Source organism: Camelina sativa, chromosome 3 (assembly GCF_030686135.1).
Source record: "Camelina sativa cultivar CO46 ecotype springtype chromosome 3, ASM3068613v1".
Classification (NCBI taxonomy): Eukaryota; Viridiplantae; Streptophyta; class Magnoliopsida; order Brassicales; family Brassicaceae; genus Camelina; species Camelina sativa.
The window spans coordinates 15,258,857-15,280,064 of record NC_141882.1 but is presented as its reverse complement, the minus strand read 5'-3'; the positions used below and the strand labels follow the sequence as shown (position 1 = coordinate 15,280,064).

Sequence of the window (21,208 nt, the reverse complement as noted above, 5' to 3'; positions counted from 1 at the left end):
ATTTATACAATAATAATATAGAAAATGCATTAATAAATTAATGATTGAGAAATCTTAAATCTAAGATTGCTTATAAATGTTTACATTTAAATTGAGTGGACTTAATTGTATAAATAGCTTAACTAATCCTAATGTATGTTATGTTTTATTTTCTTTACCCTAATGTGGGAGATATATTAGCGTGGTTTGAATTTGTGGTGTATTTTTGTATTTAATATAAATTTAATCACATATTGTTTTATAGTGTTTTTTAAATTGTTAGAAAATTTAATATTAGTCAAAATACATAAATATATTTTGGAGGGATCAGTCGTAAATGTGGTGTTGTAAACATGTAACAAATTGACTAAAAACACTATCCTCTGATTTTGTGTATTATTTTAATACTATTATACTTTTGTTGAATAGCATAAGGATTAGGTTAATTTTTAAAGTAATTTTTAAGTAGATGATTATTTAGTTTTCACTGCTTTAAACTATAATATAAAACCTTCAGTTTTGGAACTTATATATTGTTTAATTGGACATTAGTTTGTGTTATAATATATAAAATCACTATCAACATTACTCTCAAATTTTGTTTTCTTTACTTGTTATGGGAGTTAAAAATATTAGTGTAGCTTGATTTTCTGGTGTATTATTTTTGTAGTTTATACAAATTTAATCACCTAATTTTTCTATAGTTTGTTTTTTGTCAAAGAAGTTATTATTTCTCTTTTGTTCTTTTTGTAAAATCTAATTGTTTTGTTTTATTTGATAATAACTACATTTAAGTCAATATACACATACATATTTTTTACATTAGTTTGGTTTTGTGTTATTCTTGGTTAATCTTGATTTATATTATATTTGTATTATATTTATATTTTACTATATGATACTTATGTTGTATTGATTCTATTGGTATACCTTTGTTTTTAAAGTTGTACATGATTTATTAATTTATTTTTATTTAAGCTATAATTTAAACCTATGTTTTTGGAAATATTGATACGACATATAATGATTTCAATACTTGGTTGATATCATTATTTTTTAAAAAAAATTGTAAATGATTTATTAATTTAGTTTAAATTTTTTTTTTTTTTTTTTGAAAAAATATTGATATGATGTATAATATTTCTTATAATTTGATTAATTACACAATTTTAATGATGTGTTAGTTACTTAAAATCCAGAAATGCTTATGTTGAACATGAAATAATTATTATTGGTTGAGATATATGAGTTGTATTAATCGAAATGTTTTTATTGGATATCAATTTTAATGATGCATCACTCTCAAAACACTCCAAAACTCTGATGTTCGAATTTTTGCGTTCATCACCACAAAGGCATTCTCCATATTCATTTTAGATGACAAATTCTCTGTTTTTATAATGTTTCACAATCTTACAGTTACAAGAAAGAAGAACATGTATAAGAAATGGTCACTTTGGTTGCCATGGTGTTACCCAAGTAATTTAGTATGACTTTACCATTATTTCTTACAAATGCCTCAAAACAAACTAAAGTGAGATGACTATACTGTGACCGATGAACTGAATCATATGATTGTGGAAACCATAAAGTGCACAGAGATAGGTCCAAAAAAATGAAATTGGTATATATTTTATCACCTACAAGTTGGAAAGAATATCCGACTGCATGCATCTTGGGTCAGACTTGTATGCTAAACTCTATAAAGTGATAATTGATTGCATATCTTCATCGGGTTACATATCCTTCACCAGATTGCCAATCAATACTTGTCCTTCATAATTTTATTGTTAGATCATCATTACAAGTTCAAGAAATCCTAATGTTGTTAAATCAGGTAACATAGAGATGAAACCTATGATCAAAAACAATGGATTAAAGATTCATTAATCTATAAGTGACCATCTTTCCCACATCATCATTAAAGGACATAGCCCATAGGCCCCATATGGTAGAAGAATGACCACAAAGTGAAGATTAGAGGCAACATGTATATTATACTCATACAAGAAGATTTTAGAAAACAATAGCACAATATACTTAGATTCACCTAATTAAGGTTTGGGAAAAGTTATAATCACTGTACTTATTCTTAGACTACCAAACTTGTTAAGAGAAACATAAGAACACATTGACGTGTAAGTTTTTGTTTGGGAGGTTTATATTAGGGCAAATTTATAATCATGATTGGTTACTTGTGTATAATATAAAACTAATGGTGATAACACATTAACATAAGAAAAAAAAAAACCTAGAGTAAAGTGATGTGGAACAAAAGATTATTATTGGAGAAAAATGATGAGTTGTATTAATTCTTTTAATTTTAATAGAGGTGTCAGCTCTACAATTCTCCAAAATATTGAGGTGTCATCACCTGGTGAAAAACATCCAAGTTTTATTGTATTGATTGATAATACTTTTCCATGCATTTTCATATACACTGTTCAAAACTAGTTTAATAATTTCTTGGTTATGTGAAAAGAAATAATGTAACTTTATGCCGATAGAAACAAGTGCAATTTAGATCTAACGTGTGGCCCAATCATGAAACTATGACAGACCAAAAAGTTATTGGGCCGAAATACCAGCCCATTAAAAAAATAGGAGCAATAATTGGGGATGGAAGACGTAACTTTTACAGAGCATGGAAGGCTTTTTGTACTTTATGAAACTTTAACTTTGTTTTTTTTCTTTTTAGCAATGACTATAGTTATAGTATTTAGTATTTACACGGCTCTATGTAAATCTTTCCACATAATAACCCCGAAAAATAGTATACTTACTATCATAGTATCAAATGCAAAGAATTATGTGTTTGATCCTAGACACTTATGTCATGAATGGAATGGTTTTTCAAATTGGTTTTTAGTTTCTGGTTTTTATTTATTTGATTTTTGGTTTTTGTTAAAAAGATTAAAAATTTAAAAAATGAAAATAAAAATTGAAAAATGAAAGAAAAAGAATCACGTAGAGAAGAAAATGAGAAACCAATATAAAAAGGTTTTTAGTTTTTCTTTCAAAAACTAGATTCTCCAATTTTTAGGGAATCAAATTTTGTAAAATCTTGAAAGGCTTCCAAAAACCAAAATCTAGCCAAAAACTACTGAACGTTCAGGGCGTAAAAAGTTAGAATCTAGTTTGGTTGAATCATCATCTCATACAGTCATACTACAACAAATAAAACAAAAAAAATATTAATCGTTCCAAGCCGTAAATAGAGATGAGTATGTCAAAAATGTATTCATTGATTACGACAAAAACAGACAACAATGTAATCTTGCCTGAGGTTGATCATACGATGCATAATGCATTCACGACATATATATAGTACGTAGTTTACTGTAATATAACACAACATATGCCAGAAATGGGAAAAGTTAAAATACATAAATCAACTATATTAAGCAACTTTATAGAACCACGTGAAGGAATCTAATGTGTGTGGTGGACCCTGACGGCACGTACGTGGCCTTACCATCGAGTCAAAAAAAGATAGCAAACGGCGCCTAAAAGGATTGAGCCATGGTTCCCGTAATTATATTGACTTAACTGAGGGTAAAATAGGTAAATCAAATACACTGACGTCACACGTGCGAGTCAGAACATGGCACAATTGGCACACCACTGCAACCAAGTGGGTCAAGCTCAAGCTCAAGCTCAGCTCAAAGAGCTTTCTTCAGGTTTGTTTTGTGAACCAAAGAAGACCCAAAAAAGAAAAAATCAAAACTTTACCGGAGATGACGACGGAGCAAGCTTTGTTGTCTATGGAAGCTTTACCTCTAGGTTTCAGATTTCGACCAACGGATGAAGAACTCATCAATCATTACTTACGGTTAAAAATAAACGGCCGTGATTCAGAGGTTAGAGTCATCCCAGAGATCGATGTTTGCAAGTGGGAGCCATGGGACTTACCTGGTTAGTTCTCTCTTTCTCATCTTCTTTATATGGTAGAGAGGAACACAAAGAAACAGAGTTTTACAGAGGTTGAGAATTGCAAAAGGTTGAAGCTTTTTGTGAAATTTTGGATTTGTTTTGAGAGTGATGATGTTAAGGGTTTTGTTTGTTTGTTTTTAGGGCTTTCGGTGATAAAGACTGATGATCAAGAGTGGTTCTTTTTTTGTCCTCGTGATCGGAAGTATCCGAGTGGTCATCGTTCTAATAGAGCTACTGACATTGGTTACTGGAAAGCTACTGGGAAAGATCGAACTATTAAGTCTAAGAAGGTAATCATTGGTATGAAGAAGACTCTTGTCTTTTATCGTGGTCGAGCTCCTAGAGGAGAGCGTACTAATTGGATTATGCATGAGTATCGTGCTACTGATAAGGAACTTGATGGCACTGCACCTGGCCAGGTCTGTTTTTTTTTTCATCTTTATCTCATTCCATTTAAGGTCAATTCAAGACCCTACATATGTTAGAGAATTTGTTTATTGGAATGGCCATAAGCAAGTTGATGTTGTTTAGTTTTAGTACTATTATTACTCTTGGATGAACGTTTTTGTCTTTGATGGTGGCCTTTTGGCTTGTTGATATGTGTTTTGTTACAACGATTTGGCTTGCTTATATTGTTCTGTTTTGGTGTGTGTGTTTGGAACAGAACCCGTATGTTTTGTGTCGCTTGTTCCACAAGCCTAGTGATAGTTGTGATACTGCAAACTGTGACGAAATAGAGAATGTCAATACAACACCCACCACAACTAGATGCTCTCCTGATGATACATCTTCTGAAATGGTTCAAGAAACAGCTGCGTCTCGTGTACATGCTTTAAATAGATCGGATGACACTGCAAGGTGTTTAAATGACAAGAGTAATGATGTGAAGCCTGATGTTTCAGTGATTAACAATGCTTCTATCAATCGCCCTGAATCATCTCGCGCCAAAGACCGTGTTTTGGGGAAAACCATAGTAGAGGTATTACATATTTTTCGGTTATGGTTTCTCTGTTTGCACTAAGTGTAGCACTCTGTTTCAAAATTTGTTTCATCAGGTCTCATCATAAACCAGCTTGTGTTTTCCTGTGATATAGGAAACTCCACTTGCAAGGGACAATTCATCTCATTATGGACCCAGTTTTACTCAAATGAATGACAGAACATATTATCCAGCGCAGTCAAGCATCGATTTTGCTTCATCACATATGGATTCGATGTACTCAAGCGATTTTGGCAACTTTGATTATGGACTACATTTTCAGGATGGTGCCGCTATACAAGATGCATCCTTAGCAGATGTCTTGGATGATGTATTTCATAACAATAATGATTCCTCTACTGAAAGGAAAGAATTTGTACTTCCCAATATGATGCATTGGCCTGGAAATACAAGACTCTTGTCTACTGAGTACCCGTTTCGCAAAGACGCTTTTGCTTTTCTTGATGGGAGTGCTGAAGTCGCCGGCTCACAGGTATCGAAAATGTTCATGAACGCTACTAAAGCATCTCACATAATTATCAGGATGATTTATATTCTTACTTATAAGCTGATGTTGATGCGTTGATCTGGGACTGACCATTAGTGTTTCTTCATGCACAGCAGTTTGTACCTGAAAATGTAGTTCCCAGATGGGTCAACGAAGGCCTTGTTGATAGCAAGGAGGTGGTAGAGATCCAATCTTCATCCGGCTCCTCTCGGACCTTGACACCACTTCATAGCAACGTTTTAGGGCAGTATGCTTCAGCTTCGTATGCGTCTATTGATCCCTTTAACTATAATGTCAATCATCCTGAGCATTCATCCTTCGAACAATCATCTTTTGAACAAAACTCTGTTGACCGCAAGATTAGTGCCAGTGACATTTCGGGGTTCAAGGCTAGGTCTCGGGAGAGTCAGACGAATGAGGAATTTGTTGTGGAACAAGGCACTGCTCCTAGAAGAATTCGGCTGCAAATCGAACAGCCATTGGCGCTAGTTAACCACAAAAAAGAAAGGGGTGCAGACAACTATGAAGAAGATGAAGTACAATCTGCAATATCCAAGGTAAGGATTCAGTTGTTAAGCTATTATTGAGATCCACTTTGAATGACCTCTCAAATGACCATTGATGAATATGCAGGTCGTAGAGGTAAATGAAAGATGCTTCCTTAACAGAGATAAGACAAGAGTAAGAGGGCCTGACGATAGTCTGTCGGAATCAGCTGAGTTAAGGACTCAGGGGACTGCTCAGAGAAGAATCCGCCTGCAGACGAGATTACGGAAGCCTCCCATAACATTAAACAACACAAGAAGACACTCAAACCGCAGTGAAGAAGAAGCAAGCCATAGAAAGGTAAGATGTTTCTGTAAGCAAGTCATCTAATAACATTTTGACATAAATAAAAGAAAAAACCATTAAGAAGCTCGATTGAAACAATGCGAGATGCAGGAAAAGGAAGATGTGTCATCATCATCATCATGGCAGAAACAAAAGAAGATAATGAAGAAGAGCTTGGTGCAGTATAGTAGTATGGTGATAATATTGGCAGTGATAGTCGTCGTTTTAGTAGGAGTATGGAAAGAGTCAAGAGATGCCAAATGTAGCTTCTTGTTTCATCAATTGGATTCCTTGAAAGGCATGTTTACTTGATGACTATATATAGCGACCTTTCTCCATGTTTTTATTTTTCTTTTTGTATAATCAATCGTGTTAGTCTATTCTTGTTTTCTATCTTTATATTGCAGTGTTGGGTGAAGTAAAATTCTCTAGAATCATTAACAAAAGTAGTTATCTTTTTGAATTTTGCAGTTCAAAACTACTACTTGTGTGTTGTGTCCCTCGCAATAAATCACTGTTAGATTTTTATTACATAGTCAGTCCAAGTTTCAAAGAAAACTTTTGTTTAATTGTAACCATATCAATTTGGGGTTTTAAAAATGTTATCCATGCATAACAAGTAACCAAATAGACTGACGTATCGTAGTATATAAAAATCCAAACAATATACCAAACTTTGTTCAGAGATAATCCAAAATTCCACAAATACTAACAAACACATAAAAGTTACTAAAACCAGAGTCTTAATTTTTATAGTTCCACGAACTTTACTAGCAGTTTCACACATAAACCGTTCCACAGATTCTGACACCTTCCTGATTTCGAAACCCAAAAAATGTAACGCTCAACATTATTTTTTAAAAGACCAACTAAAATCAGCAAATACATACAGTTTTTTTTAATGTCTTTACATTCTTTTTTCTTTTTGGTTAATCATGTCGGTACATTCAAGGGATGAAGTTGTTTGTTTATAATTAAAATGACGACGACAAAAGGAAAGAAGAAGATAAAGATGGAAGGGGGGATAGACATAACCCGGTTTCGGACGTGGGGTCCTGCGTGATAAAAGAAGAGTGGTGAGGTTTCATATATCCGAATACAATGTGCGTTACTCCTAATGTTTTCTCAACACTTGTTTCTTTTTTATTTGTCCTTCAAAACTACACACATTTCTATATTCATTTCAGTTTAAAAAAAATCGAAATTTAGTTGTACTACTGAATAATTATATAGTTAATTTTCTTTTTTATATTGGTTTGTGACTTTGAGTATTAATTCTTTTATCATAAACTACTCTGTCTATTTTCATAAACTGTTCTATTTTTACGGTTTTATATTGTTAATTCAATAGTGTTTTTTTTTTTCATTTATTGGTTATGACTTAATATTTCCTTTTTTAAATCAATAATTTCTTATAATTCGTATAATTAATAAAAATATATTAAAAACTTTAATCAAAAGTTTGGTTTGTTATTCATTCGACATATGGAATGAAAATTATACGGCTTTATTTTGTAAATTCAATAGTGTTTTTTTCATTTATTGGTTATGATTAAATAATTTATTTCTTTTTAAAAAATCAATAATTTCTTATAATTCGTATAATTAATAAAATAAATAAAAAACTTGTTCAAAAGTTTGGTTTGTTATTCATTCGATATATGGAATGATTTTTTTTTTTTTAATTAATAATATAGTTATTATTATCTAGTGAAAGTTAATTAATAAAGGAGAAATGTTGGGTAAAAAAAATTAAACAAAAGCATTTTTAAAAAATTAAATGTGGGTAGTCAAATATAGAGCATTTAATTTAAAATTGACACATTAATAAAGAAAGTTAGCAAACCAAGACCAGAGAGACATTGGAATACACCCCTAGATTTTTAACTTCCTCTAGTCTTCTCTGACTATATATATAAACCTGATACAATCTGTAAAACTAAGAAGAAACACACACACACACACAAGAAGAAACAAGAAGATTCGATTGAAGGTAAAGATATTAATCAAGAAAAAATGTTGCTAGTGACTGTTTTGGCTGAGATGATGAAAGAGTACACGGTGGTGCTGGCCGGAGTTCTGGAGCATCTCTTCTCTCAAGCACCTTTTCCTAGGAGATTCCGACTTCATATTCTATACTCTCTCCCTTTTCATAACTCTAGTTCCGCTCCTCTCACTCTTCTCCTTCCTTCTCCTCCCCCTCCTTATTATTCTCGTTCTTCTTCTACATAATAATGTTTTTTTTCTTTCTTTGACTCTTGAGCTTTCTGTGTAAATAAAGATCTTTATCTATATTAATGCATCCTTTTGTTTCACAAGTGCTTTTTTAATTTGTTGAATTATTCTGGAACGTTTGAAGGGGTTTGATGGTGAACGTTATCATTATCGTGGACTTGATCTTGGTCAAAGAATTGAGAAGAAGAAGAAGAAGAAGACTCTGTTTTGCCGACTTTATCTTCTTCTAGTAAAATATTAGACGAGAGACAAACATTTCTTTTAGAAGGGTCTCACAATGTCGAATTAGTAGTTGTTGTCTTTGTATAATAATCAAGAGATGGTCCAACCAAAAAGACAAAAAAAGCTGCTTACTCGGTTCTATTGTCTATTTCCAATCGAGTTTATCTAATCATATCAATGTGGAGTACTGGTACTTTTGGACCAGGGAAGCCTTCAATTCTTCTTGCCTTTTCTAGAAAAATTGTATTCGCCACTTTGATTCGAGAATGATCTACCATTCTTCAGTTTATTTGGACTTAATTGGTAGTTGTTTTTATTTTCTTGAAACTTAATTGGTAAGTTAGATTAAATGTTTATGTAAAAGTTTATGCGAGATTTTCTTCGAGAATAAATCATCTTTTCCGAAATAAGGGTCTCATTTTTTGGGATTATTCATATTTGTTTGAATAGTTTCATGTAAATATGCTTAATCCCTAAATAATATATATGCAGCAGCTAATATATTTTCTCTTCTCCCAACTCGGCTAAGGAGGCTTTAAGGGCAAAACAAGATATGAGACTGGAGAAAGTTTTAAACGTAAAAAGAAAAGGTAAGCAAATTAACTTGGAGCCATCAAGAAACACTCGCCAATGTAGACAAGATCCTTGAGTGAAATTTTATCTGGTTTCTCGAACTCGAAGGCCACCATGATTCTCTCAGAGAATTATCCGACTCTTTTTTTTTTTTTTTTGTCTAAGAGCCTCTATTTCTCGACTATAAAAGCAAATCTCAAATATCTTAGGTAATAAAGTTCCACTTTTCAGGTCAAGATGGTGGACGCTTTTGGTATTCATGATAGTTGGAAGAAGGAAAGGAAGGTTATGGAAGAACTGCAAGGCCTTTAGATGACTACTTTTTTGAAGTTCCTACGGCTACTAATCCTTATGAAAAATGATGATGTGTTATTTAAGAATCTCTCATATTAGTTGGATACAAGGAACAGAAACAAGGAGGAAGATGGTGAAGATGATGATTGTTGAAGAAGAGAGGATAAGAATGAAATGTTTATGTTATTCACACTTAATGCAGAGTACAAATGTTATATACAAGTAATGTGTATCTGGTACAAACCGGTTATGTACATAACCAAGACTAAACCATTCAAATATCTAATATTCCCCTTGGAGTGTATATGTTAATAACACCCATCTTGCGGATTAGTCTCAAGAATTGAGTAGGAAATAATGGTTTAGTTAAGACATCAGCCAATTGATGTTCAGTCCCTACATGCATTGCCTTGATGATGCCCAACAGAACCTTCTCTCGAACAATATGACAGTCCATCTCCAAATGCTTGGTGCGTTCGTGAAATACATAATTGTTGGCAATATGGAGAGCAGCTGTATTATCACAATAAAGAGCAGAAGCTTCAGAGGAATCAACCCACAAATCAACTATAAGCTTTCTCAACCAAAGAATCTCTTTCACTGCTGCAGCCATAGCTCTATACTCAGATTCTGCAGAAGACATGGATATTGTATCTTGTTTCATTGATTTCCAAGAGACCAATGATGGTCCAAGAAACATACATAATCCCGAAACAGAGCGCCTTGAATCACTACACCGACCCCAATCTGCATCCGCAAACCCTTTTAATTTGAGATCAGAATTTGCAGAGTAAAACATACCTTGACCAATTGTGCCTTTGAGGTAGTGGAGAACCTTATAGATGATACTAAGATTTTTGTGTATCCTAGCAGGTTCAATTAACCTTATGCAGTTGTAATACTTAAGGTGTCAATCCAGTTGGGAAACTTCACTAACAATTAAGATGCAATCAAGAATCACAAGTCAAGCCAATTCAAAGAGAGTGTTTTTGTCTAACAATCCTAAAATGATCAGAATGCAAAACGGAAATGTGTTCTAGGACTAGAAACGAGAATGTATGACAAGAAGCGAAAATGAATGAAAACAGAAAACGAGTCTAAGCATGAATTAAAAGGCAAGACACGAAACAGTTTCAGGAATGTAATAAATATCAGGAAGAAAGAGGTCCTAAGGATGGGAGTAATTGATGTCGGTGAAGTCTCCTATTTTACAAAGTGTTTAACATGCCACAAGCAATCTATCCCTAGACAACGAACATCTCAACTTAGCTAATCCAATCTCTTGGTAAAAGCTACTCAGACTCAATCACTTCCATACCCAGCTCTCGCTAGAGAAACATGGTTGAGCAGGCATGACAAACAAGTTCATTCATGTCAACAAACATTCTAGACAACTAATCTCTTAGGCTAGGAACGTAAGTCTCTGGCACTAGTTGGTCAGACATTTTATCAAACACCTTTTGGGTGTGGAAATGTCTCGAACCTAGTTCCAATTGATCAAAGAGAAACTAGCATTTCTAACACTAGTCCAAAAGGGAATCATAAAAATCAAAGCTTAAACACTCTACATCCTAAGATCCTCCACCTAGTCTATCCCATCCTCAAGGACTACTACACTACTCAGATCCGAAAGTCATTATCCAAGATGCAAACATAGAAAATATTGAAACAAACATTATTAGGTAGATGAACAACTTTTGAGAAGAAATCAAATGCAAAAACTGAATAAACTCGGAGATGTCGGATTACAAGTCTGAGAACGTTTTTAGGTGGCTAGGTTAACCTTAATAACAAAAACGAAAATGAGATAAAAGATAAGATGTCTCAGCAAATACTTAACAAAATGTATATATAGTAGTACAACATGAAAATCCCTAAAACTTAAAACGACAAGGTAAGGAGTCAGTTTGGTAATCTCCTGAAGTGTGTGAAACCAAACGTCTTCCTTCCTGACATGTGTGAACGAGTCCGTGCGTGTCGAATGGAATGCAATGTCATCATGGCTCAGACGGACGACTGAAGAGCGTGGCGGGGGAGCATGGCTCGATCAGACAAGCTGGAGTGCGTGGCGAGGGAGCATGGCTTGATCAGACAAGCTGGAGTGCGTGTCGAGGGAGCATGGCTCGATCAAACAAGCTGGAGTGCGTGGCGAGGGAGCATGGCTCGAGCGTGGTGTATACACATCCACTAAAACAATGATAACTCTTGAACAACACTTCCGATTGGTTTGAAATAAACGGCGTTGGAAAGATAACTCAATTCCCTACAACTTTGATGAAGACGTTGAAAGCTAAATCCCACTCGAGTGGAACGGCTCGAACGGATGGCTCGGTTGACGCTTCGTGGAGTGTTGCGCAGCGGATGGGTCGAGCGATGTGTTCCCGACGTCTCCTAGATAGCTGAAATACTCCAAAATGCACAATGTATGCAAGGATGATGCAAGAACTACCTAAACATGCAAAGTGTATAGAAAGGACTAGAAAATGAAGTAAAACAATGTGTTATCCTAGTTAAATGCATGATAAATATATGCTAAGGAGAGACAAAATATAGACATATCAATAGACAGCATTCAAGTGAGGTTGTCGTGGAGTAGAGGTGAATCGGCACAACTTGTGAACCGCAAAAGTAATGTCAGGCCGAGTGAATGTGAGATACAGAAGCTTACCAACCAGCCGACGATATTGTTCCACATCTTCCAATAACGTCCCCGTTTCAGTGTTTAAGACATCACTAGGATCCATGGGAATAGGTAATGGTGCACACCCCAATAGTCCTGTCTCATCCAATAAGTCCAAAACATATTTACGTTGACAAACATATATACCAGCCGAGGTCCTTGCAACTTCAAGACCCAAAAAATATTTAGGTGGACCTAAATCTCTCAACTTAAAAGTCTCCTTCATGGCCATGGTGATAGAAACAGTAGCACTAGAGGAACTGCTTGCTATGATGATATCATCGACATATACCAACACTGCCATGTGCACATCTCTAGTCTTTCTTGTAAACAGTGTATCATCACCAGTACCACCCTGAAAACCCAAAGAAACTAAAGATTCAGAGAGCTTCAAGAACCATTGTCGTGAGGCTTGTTTAAGGCCATATAGGGACTTGCGAAGCTTGCAAACAGCATTTGGTGGAAACGATTCTCCTTCTTTAGGACCATAACCAGGAGGTAAACTCATATAAATCTCTTCTTTTAAATCTCCATTAAGAAATGCATTTGAAACATCAAGCTGATCAAGGAACCATTTTCTAGGCGCCGCAAATGCCAGTAAAAACTTAACAGTGGCCATTCGAGCAACGGGAGAGAAGGTTTCAACGTAGTCAAGACCCTCCTTTTGAGTATATCCCTTTGCCACTAGTCGAGCCTTATATCGTTCTAAACTCCCATTTGCATTCAACTTAACAATGTATACCCATTTACAACCAATGACGGTCTTACCAGGAGGAAGAGAACAAACATCCCACGTGTGTGCTCGTTTTAAAGCCACTATCTCAACATCCATAGCATCACAAAACTCTTTGATTTTACTAGCTTGAGAGTAACTAGTTGGTGTAGGGTATTTGGTAAGAGCGTTGACATAAGCACAGAAAGAATCAGAGAGTTTGGAGTAGGATAAGACCTGTGAAATAGGATGCTTTGTAGATTCTTGCATAGAGTAACACTGATAGTCTTGAAGATAACCAGGAGGTCGAGAAACTCTTTTAGGCACCTTAACCGCAGGAGGAAAAACATATGGTACTATCTCTGGAATTGATTCCCCCTGTCTACCAGACGCAAGTGGTTCCCCCTGATCAGAAAACCCAGATGATTCACCAATGTTTGAAACACGAGTGCAAATATGAGGGAAAAATTCTAGTGCACCATCTTGATTCTTAGAATCCTAAAAAGGAAAAATATCCTCGAAGAACTTCACGTTCCTAGAGATGAAAACAGTATTGCTCTCAATATCCATCAGTTTATAACCCTTATATCCTGCAGGATATCCCAAGAAGACGCATGCCTTGGCTCTATCTTCGAATTTAGTTCGCTGTTTTGGAGAAGTGCTTGCATAACATAAGCAACCAAATGTCCTCAAATCTTCATACTCTGGTGCTTTGTTAGTAAGCTTCTCATATGGAGTTTTATTTTCTAATAGTGGTGATGGTGTTCTGTTGATGAGGAAGACTGCAGTGAGTATGCAATCTCACCATAAGGACAATGGCAAATGAGATTGGAACAAAAGAGCCCGAGCCACATTTAAGATGTGTTGATGCTTCCTCTCAACCACCGAGTTCTGCTCTGGAGTTTCTGGACATGAGTGATACGCAACTATTCCCAATCTCCGATAAAGATCAGAAAACTTCAGCTCCGGAGCATTATCGGATCAGACACATCGAACTCGTTTGTCAAACTGAGTCTCAACCATTTGTAAGAATTCTGGAAATATGTGCAGAACATCACCTTTAAGTTTTAGTAAGTAAACCCAAGTTACTCTGCTATGATCATCCACTATCGTTAGAAAATATCGAAAACCTTCTACTGTTGGCTCTGAGAATGGACCCCAAACATCAATATGAAGCAAGTCAAAGGGTGCAAAACAAATATTGCCTCTATTAGAAAACGGTAATTTCTTCTGTTTTGCTCTTTGACAAATATCACAATGTAAAACTCTTTTATTCCTTTGTTTAGAAATCCCAAGAACATCACTAAGCATATCAATCCGAGAAAAAGAAGTGTGACCAAGTCTCTTATGCCAAACAGCCGAATCTATTTCATCATTCAAACTACAAGAAGATAGTTGTCTTGAATCTGCAGGTTCTTCAACATCCAAGAGATAAAGATTTGTAATCCGTCTACCTCTTCCAATCGTCAATCCCTTGGTAGGATCCTGTGTCAGACAAGAAACAGGATCAAAGATTACACGAGAGCCAAGATCTATGGTCAGAGAGCTTATACTGAGAAGATTCAGCTTGAATTTCGGTATATATAAAATATTATGTAGACTGATAGAACCACTGATGACTACTGTACCAACTCCCTTTACCATAACCAAACTTCCATTGGGAAGATTAACATGCTGACGAACAAATATATCAAGGTCATTAAACATACTCCGATCATGACTAACATGATGAGTGGCACCATAATCAATGATCCAAGACCTTCTATTTGTCACATATTGAGCAATAGTTAACACCCCAATAAAACAATAGGTAGAGTTAGAGAAGGTTATACCGGAAGCAGAAGCCTCAGTTGTTGGTGCTAGAGTCTGAGAAGTCTGAGAGCTAGCTTGAGGAGTGAGATGAGAACTAAAGTATGCAATGAAATTTTGCAACTGGTCCTTGGATAAATTCCCAATAAGGCTCTCAAAACCATCAGATCTTTTAACGTTGGAATCAACAGAAGCAGAAACTTGAGCTGCAACAATGGGAGTAGGAGCAAACGATTGAGAGGGTGGAGAGGCATTAAACTGTTGTTTCCTCGGTTTCCAGCCAGGTGGATAACCATGTAACTTGTAGCAACGATCTACAACATGACCAGTGAAACCACAATGGGAACAAATCGGTTTCTCCTTTCGATGAGGCTGATACGAAGCATTGATAGCAATGTTCTAAAATACGGCCTAGGCGGCCGTATATACGGTGACCCACTGTACCGTTTCTAGGCTAAGCGTTTAACAAATACGGGTTGGTTGAATACGGTTTCTTATACGGCGTATATACGGACGACTATACGGTTAGCGTATACACGGTAATTTTTATTTTTTTTTACCTTCAATCAAGCTATAGACCTATAAATTGATAAAACCCTAAGCTTTATTATCGTTTTCTACTGTCGTGACACTTTTGTTTCTCAAACTTCATTCTATATACAGAGAGTCTTCAGGTTTTCTTTACTCTCCTTCTCTTGTTTTGATTATATGATTCTTCTTTTTGGCTTTATCATCTATCGTTGTTGTCTTGTTGATTAAAGAACTATAATTCTTAATATCGTAAAACTATGTTTGAGTTTGAGTTTTGATATCGTAAAACAGAGTTTTGATATTGTAAAACTCTGTTTTGAAATCGTAAAACTCTGTTTTGGTATCGTAAAACAGAGTTTTGAAATCGTAAAACTCTGTTTTGGAATCTCACTGCATATTTGTCTTTTGTAATTATTTTCAGAAATTATTCAAGTTCTAATGGATTCTTGTATATAAAGGTTGATACTATTGGTTTGACAATTTTATGAGTATTTTTGCAAAGATTTTGATATTTATTTTGTTTTTATTATATATATTTAATTATTTATATGTAATATATTCATATCTATATATATTTTTAATAAAATATATCTACCGTATATATCCCGTATATACAGCCGCTTATACGGCTATACACTAAACGGAGGTCCGCCGCCCGGCTAGCGCCTAGCGCATTTTAGAACATTGATTGATAGAGCCAGCAGAGGTGGGAGCAACAATGACATTCATCACTCCAGGATGTGGCACAACATTCCCAACCTGAAAAGCAGCTGGTGCAACACTCACTCCAAATTGCCTTTGTCTATCATCTTGGTCTAAAATGTTATAGACCTCAGCTATATCAGGCAAAGGCTTCTTCATGATGATCTGACCTCTGATAATAGAGTATGACTCATTTAAACCAGCAAGAAACTTAATGAGACGTCCTCGGTTTACCTTTTCTTGATAGTTGCGTTTACTTACGCAGTTGAAAGAACGACAGCAAAAGCAAGATTCTGTAGGTTCACTGCCATCAAGTTGGTCCCATAGAGTTTTCAAAGCTGTATAATAGCTAGAAAGATCCATAGAACCTTGACGCAGATCTTGAATTTGCTGAATCAAGTAGAAAGTTCTTGGCAAATTTGTCATATGAAATCTATTGTGCAAATCTTTCCAAACCATAGTAGCATCATCAAAATTCAAAATACTACCATAGATTTGTTTAGAAACAGCGTTCAACATCCATGATTTGACCATACTGTTGCATCTAGACCAGATCCGAAAGATAGGATTACCTTCATCGGGACGAGGAAGAGAACCATCGATGAAAGCGAGTTTGTTCTTTGCATCAAGAGCGATCTTCATCGCTGAGCACCAATGGTTGTAGTTTGTTTCGTCTAACCGATCTGCAACAAGAGACAAGCTTGGATGATCGGCACTGTGAAGAAAAAACGGTGAGTGTGGGCTATCCACAATATCGATCTCAGCAACAGAGACGATCGGAACACCAATAGCTGGATCTGCCAAAATCTGAGAGGTAGAGCTCATCGGAGCTTTCGATTTTAAAGCAGAACTACTAGCACCAGTAGATTTACCCAGACGACGAGTGGATTTGCGAATCGGAACTCCCATATCGACACAATCAAGCATACAACGAATCACCAAAGAGAAGAAAGATCAGAGTAGAGAGAAAAAAAAAACTAAATCGAAACTAAGCGTATAGCTCTGATACCATATTAGTTGGATACAACGAACAAAAACAAGGAGGAAGATGGTGAAGATGATGATTATTGAAGAAGAGAGGATAAGAATGAAATGTTTCTATTATTCACACTTAATGCAGAGTACGAATGTTATATACAAGTAATGTGTATCAGGTACAAACCGGTTATGTACATAACCAAGACTAAACCATTCAAATATCTAATATCTCATAACAGATGCAAAAGCTTTAACCTATCAAACCAGTTGCAATGCTCATGATTGCAAATAAGGTCTCATTGTATTAAGTTATGAAGATTGCCTTGCTTTAGTAGCTGAATGCACATGTTTGTATCTTATGTTTAGTTTGCTGCTTCGGTTATATATAAAAGGAACACTTATATTCTTTTCGCACACCAACACCATATTCAATACCGAGTACAAAGTTTGTTCCTCCATAGCTACAATTTGCTTAAGCCACAAAGGAAGACATCCAAAGTAGCTTGGGACACGATTCTCTTTGCTATTATATAGACAACATTGGGTAAGCGTATCGTCCTCCAAGCATTTTTATTGTGAGTGAATGTAATCATTATATCATTCTTGAAGATGTTTCCTTAATCTTAATCCGTTATTTTGAACCACTCACAAATTTTATATTTTTCTATATTTCAATATTCAAAGTGTGTAAGTAAAACAACAACATTGCTACATAACCGATTAGGATATGTACCATTTGACCTCTCAGCTTCTTTTTTTTCCTCCCTCGATACCCATTTCGTACTACACATTTCTACATAACATTTCAAAGATCTAGTAAAAGCTACATTAACAAGAAAATTTGACATAAATTTTTTAAAATTATATTTGTGTAACATTCAAAAGAAAAGAGAAGTATAAGGACAGATAAAAAAATATGATAAAATGTAAAAGGTTGAATAAGTAAAATCGTAAAGTTTCCGTCCTAATCTGAAATTTTGACAAGTAAACAGAGAACGACGTCTCGGACTTAGACCTGAAGAAACAAAAAAAAAAAAAAAAAAAAAAAAAAACTTCGTCCTTTCGTAAGCTAAAGGGGAAGGGGAAGGTGAAGGAAGAAACCTGGAAAAATCCCTTCCCTTCTTCGTTCTTTATCTCACCATTTCTTCCCTTTACCCACAATCACAGAGAAGGAGAAGATGAAGCAGTGTAGTCACGGAATTGATGGTTTACGAACCGGTCTCTCACCTTCCGCTAGACCTTTCGCAATTGGTTCTTCTTCTTCGACCATTTCTCTCAAATCTGAACACGAAGATTCCATCTGGGGTGATTATACTTTAGACCTTTCCTTCTTATCCTCTGATGATCAGAGAAGTGGCGTCGGTGATGATGATTCGTTATCTAACTTGTCTCGCGATGTTGAGCCTACCAAAGGTATCTTCTTCTTAGACTCTTTCCTCTTCCTCGTGTTTGTGAATTTTTTTTTATGCTATTTGTTATTTGGGTAAAGGGATAAGTTTGGATAGAGAGATTTTGGTGTATAGAGTTATAATCTTGTGGAGGCTATAACTGTTGTGTGACACTTTTGCAGAAGGATTGTTTTTGGTGGACAAGATAGCTTGCTCTGGGAAGGTTTTGGTAAACCCTAATCCAGTTTTATCGAAATTGTTGCCTGAGGTATTGATTGAGTCCTCAAATGATGTCAAGTTGGGTCTGTCCTGTATCAACACAACAACAGTCAGGTCTGAGAAAACTTCTGTAGAGTCTGATCAAGATGACTCTGAGGAAGACTCTCCTTGCTGGAAAGGAATGCATTCTCACAAGACTTCTAGACGTTCTACTGATGATCTTAGTGGATTTCGTAGATTGAACCCCTTGGCACCTCAGTTTATACCGTCTAATTCTAAGAAGAAACTCGAAAAATGTGATGAGAATGGTTCTTCTTCTTCTTCGTCTTTGAAGAAGTCTCTGTCTTCAACTTTTCCGTCATCTTCAGGAGAGTTTAACTTAACTGATCCTCTTGAAGATGGAAGCAATGATGCAGCAAAGACAAGCGTCTTGACTCACGATGTGGATGAAATTTTTGGTTTTGTGTCTAGTGATAGTACATCCAAGACCGTGAGTGTGTCTGATTCTAGAAATGAGTTCCTACCATCTAAAAGGTTGGATCCTTTGGCCCCTGTCTTTGTTCCCTCTAGTGCAAAACTAAGTCCTTCTGTTCATGAGAAGCAAGGAGCTTTTGAGACAAATGGAATTGCTCTTATTTCTTTAGATGATAAGTCACTAAATAAGGTCAAGGCGGTGACATCTTCTCGAGAAGTTGGCCATATACTAAAGAGTCGATATGGTGGTCGTGATTTAAATTCAACATCTTCATACAATCCGTGGATTGAATCTGACGCTGGATATACTGAGTATGCAAAACCAGGAAGCTCCAGCAACAAATCTCATGGTCAGCGGAGATTGAATCCATTGGCCCGTCAGTTCTCTCTTGCAGATACTAAACCGAAAGCATATGACTATGAGAAGAACCAAGCTGCAGATGATTTATCGCTAGTTGGGAATACTCCCGGTTTATACCTTCCTAGTCCTTACAGGGACCATTGTGTAGTAGATGCAGACTTAGCACAATCCCCAGTATATGTGGAACGTGTTATTCCCAACATGTCACGTGGAAGTTCTTCACTTATATCTCCGAAGGCGGAGAGTAACTTTGGGTCTACTAAGTGGTTTGCAGTGGAGCCAAATCCTACATTTTCAGTGAAGGGTAACAAAGATTTTAAGCATCCTCTTCCATTTCATGTTGTAGAAGCTGCAGCAAGTTCATCATCAAGCGATATGGATGCTTTACCAGGCCCATCTCCAAAAATGGATGTGAAGAAACTACTTACAACGATGCATGGACTGTCAGAGTTACTAACGCTTGCACATGGTTCAGATTCACCAAATGCGGAAGAGCTTGATCTCGTTAACAGTACTGTACATAATCTCAACTTGTACATCAAAAACAACATTCAGGAACATGCTGGGAATCAAAGCGTTGCACGACGCAATTCATATGATCTAAAGCTGTTACCTAACAAGAGTAAGGTATGTTGTTCTAACTGTTTTTATGTGTCATATTCTAGCTTAAGCATCATGAGATTTCGTTGAACTTGGAAGCCCATTACTTTCTCTTAGAACATATTTTATTCAAGGGTCAATAAGAAATAGCATCATGTCATGTAGAATTTACAAAAATGATATTGTGTGTTAATGCGTCACCTTTTGTTGTTAACGGTTCACCATGATTCCAAAATCCTCTATTAGCTATCGATTAGAGACCTTCAGCTTCCAACGGCAAACAATATGACTGTCGACCTTGATGTGAAAAGGAAGGATAAGTACTCTGTGGTTTCAAGAGAGACGGTCCCAGATTCTCGTTTGTATCAATATGGTGCGACCAAAGATAACAGCTTTGGTCAGGTATGACTTTTTTCTCCATAATTAAGCTGTTATTTTTTTCGTTTAGTGGGAGGTAGACCGTCGGTTTGATAATTTGTGCAGGTTGTGGCTACAAATGGATACCAACAGAGTCATCCAAGCGAGGAGCAGATTAACCAACATGCACTGTTCTATAAAAGCTTATGGCTGAAGGCTGAAGCAGACAGGTGTTTGATGGTATACGAGACTTCTATTTCGAATCCAAATCTTTGAGGATATTAGAAAGGTGACATCAAATCATTCTTAATACCCACTCTTCATCCTTGAAACTTTAAATTCAGAATGTACTGTGAAGGGCAGTTACATGTCAGATTGGTAAGGCTTGTCCAAGGTTTGCTTTTTGATTTTGCAGGTTGGCTTGTAAAATATCAAAGAAGAGCCTCAAGATCTCCAAATTCTGGACGGAGACTATATAGGGCATTTAAATCTTTTTTCCTATGAAGTAGCTGACACATAAGGATGAAGTTAGTGCTATCTTCCTTTATTTTATTTTATGGCCATGTCGATTCAAGAGAATGAATTGATTACTAATTTTCATTGCTACTTCACTTTCAGAATCATTGCTGAGCCAGGCTACTGTTTGGACGTGGAGCCTTTTTGTTTGGTGAAGATCGTAATGTTTTCTTGTTATGGTTCTGTTTATTTGATTATCAGATGTATAAACAAACCATTGTAACTCTTTTCTTAAATACTACGTCATCACACTCTTGTTATATAGTACCTCTTATCTTACTACTAACTTGCCTAAAGTGACCCCAAATTAAACATACTTTGATTAAA

The 21,208-nt window shown here is 35.8% G+C and overlaps 3 protein-coding genes and 2 long non-coding RNA genes across 8 annotated transcripts; all 5 read left to right on the top strand.

Annotated features, from left to right (window-relative positions):
• The first annotated feature begins 3,485 nt into the window (after nucleotides 1–3,485).
• LOC104777325 (NAC domain-containing protein 14) lies at nucleotides 3,486–6,693 on the top strand. 2 transcript variants are annotated; one of them, XM_087505292.1, is made up of 7 exons: nucleotides 3,486–3,894; nucleotides 4,054–4,331; nucleotides 4,577–4,891; nucleotides 5,007–5,384; nucleotides 5,513–5,956; nucleotides 6,033–6,245; nucleotides 6,342–6,693. In XM_087505292.1, exons 1-7 carry the CDS (start codon nucleotides 3,717–3,719, stop codon nucleotides 6,540–6,542), a joined length of 2,007 nt encoding a protein of 668 aa, XP_087361418.1. In that variant the 5' UTR covers nucleotides 3,486–3,716; the 3' UTR covers nucleotides 6,543–6,693. The 2 variants fall into 2 exon arrangements, with proteins under 2 accessions (XP_087361418.1, XP_010499853.2); XM_010501551.3 differs by having other exon boundaries at nucleotides 3,487–3,894; nucleotides 5,516–5,956.
• A 1,429-nt stretch (nucleotides 6,694–8,122) lies between these two features.
• On the top strand, nucleotides 8,123–8,976 carry LOC104777324 (uncharacterized). Its single transcript, XR_002037523.2, has 2 exons — nucleotides 8,123–8,223; nucleotides 8,590–8,976. It is a non-coding gene; the product is annotated as an uncharacterized LOC104777324 (long non-coding RNA).
• Nucleotides 8,217–8,976, top strand: LOC104777323 (uncharacterized). The gene has a single exon (XM_010501549.3). It carries the CDS (start codon nucleotides 8,247–8,249, stop codon nucleotides 8,460–8,462), a length of 216 nt encoding a protein of 71 aa, XP_010499851.1. The 5' UTR covers nucleotides 8,217–8,246; the 3' UTR covers nucleotides 8,463–8,976.
• Nucleotides 8,977–9,139: 163 nt separating this feature from the next.
• On the top strand, nucleotides 9,140–9,875 carry LOC147946970 (uncharacterized). Its single transcript, XR_015593056.1, has 2 exons — nucleotides 9,140–9,277; nucleotides 9,492–9,875. It is a non-coding gene; the product is annotated as an uncharacterized LOC147946970 (long non-coding RNA).
• Nucleotides 9,876–17,937: 8,062 nt separating this feature from the next.
• LOC109124696 (uncharacterized) lies at nucleotides 17,938–21,160 on the top strand. 3 transcript variants are annotated; one of them, XR_015593032.1, is made up of 6 exons: nucleotides 17,938–18,379; nucleotides 18,537–20,035; nucleotides 20,255–20,410; nucleotides 20,492–20,654; nucleotides 20,781–20,892; nucleotides 20,984–21,160. XR_015593032.1 is itself a non-coding variant. In XM_087505282.1 (4 exons), exons 1-4 carry the CDS (start codon nucleotides 18,145–18,147, stop codon nucleotides 20,639–20,641), a joined length of 2,040 nt encoding a protein of 679 aa, XP_087361408.1. In that variant the 5' UTR covers nucleotides 17,949–18,144; the 3' UTR covers nucleotides 20,642–20,743. The 3 variants fall into 3 exon arrangements, 1 of the variants encoding a protein (XP_087361408.1); XR_015593035.1 differs by having other exon boundaries at nucleotides 17,964–18,379; nucleotides 20,320–20,410; XM_087505282.1 differs by lacking the exons at nucleotides 20,781–20,892; nucleotides 20,984–21,160 and having other exon boundaries at nucleotides 17,949–18,379; nucleotides 20,492–20,743.
• Nucleotides 21,161–21,208: the final 48 nt, after the last annotated feature.

Bases quoted from the DNA above. Each gene is read 5' to 3' on its own strand.
- LOC109124696 (XM_087505282.1), top strand. From the start codon at position 18,145: ATGAAGCAGTGTAGTCACGGAATTGATGGTTTACGAACCGGTCTCTCA. The intron at 18,380-18,536 runs GTATCTTCTTCT...ACACTTTTGCAG, and splicing joins CGATGTTGAGCCTACCAAAG to AAGGATTGTTTTTGGTGGAC. The intron at 20,036-20,254 runs GTATGTTGTTCT...ATCCTCTATTAG, and splicing joins TGTTACCTAACAAGAGTAAG to CTATCGATTAGAGACCTTCA.
- LOC104777325 (XM_087505292.1), top strand. From the start codon at position 3,717: ATGACGACGGAGCAAGCTTTGTTGTCTATGGAAGCTTTACCTCTAGGT. The intron at 4,332-4,576 runs GTCTGTTTTTTT...TGTTTGGAACAG, and splicing joins ATGGCACTGCACCTGGCCAG to AACCCGTATGTTTTGTGTCG. The intron at 5,957-6,032 runs GTAAGGATTCAG...ATGAATATGCAG, and splicing joins TACAATCTGCAATATCCAAG to GTCGTAGAGGTAAATGAAAG.
- LOC104777323 (XM_010501549.3), top strand. From the start codon at position 8,247: ATGTTGCTAGTGACTGTTTTGGCTGAGATGATGAAAGAGTACACGGTG.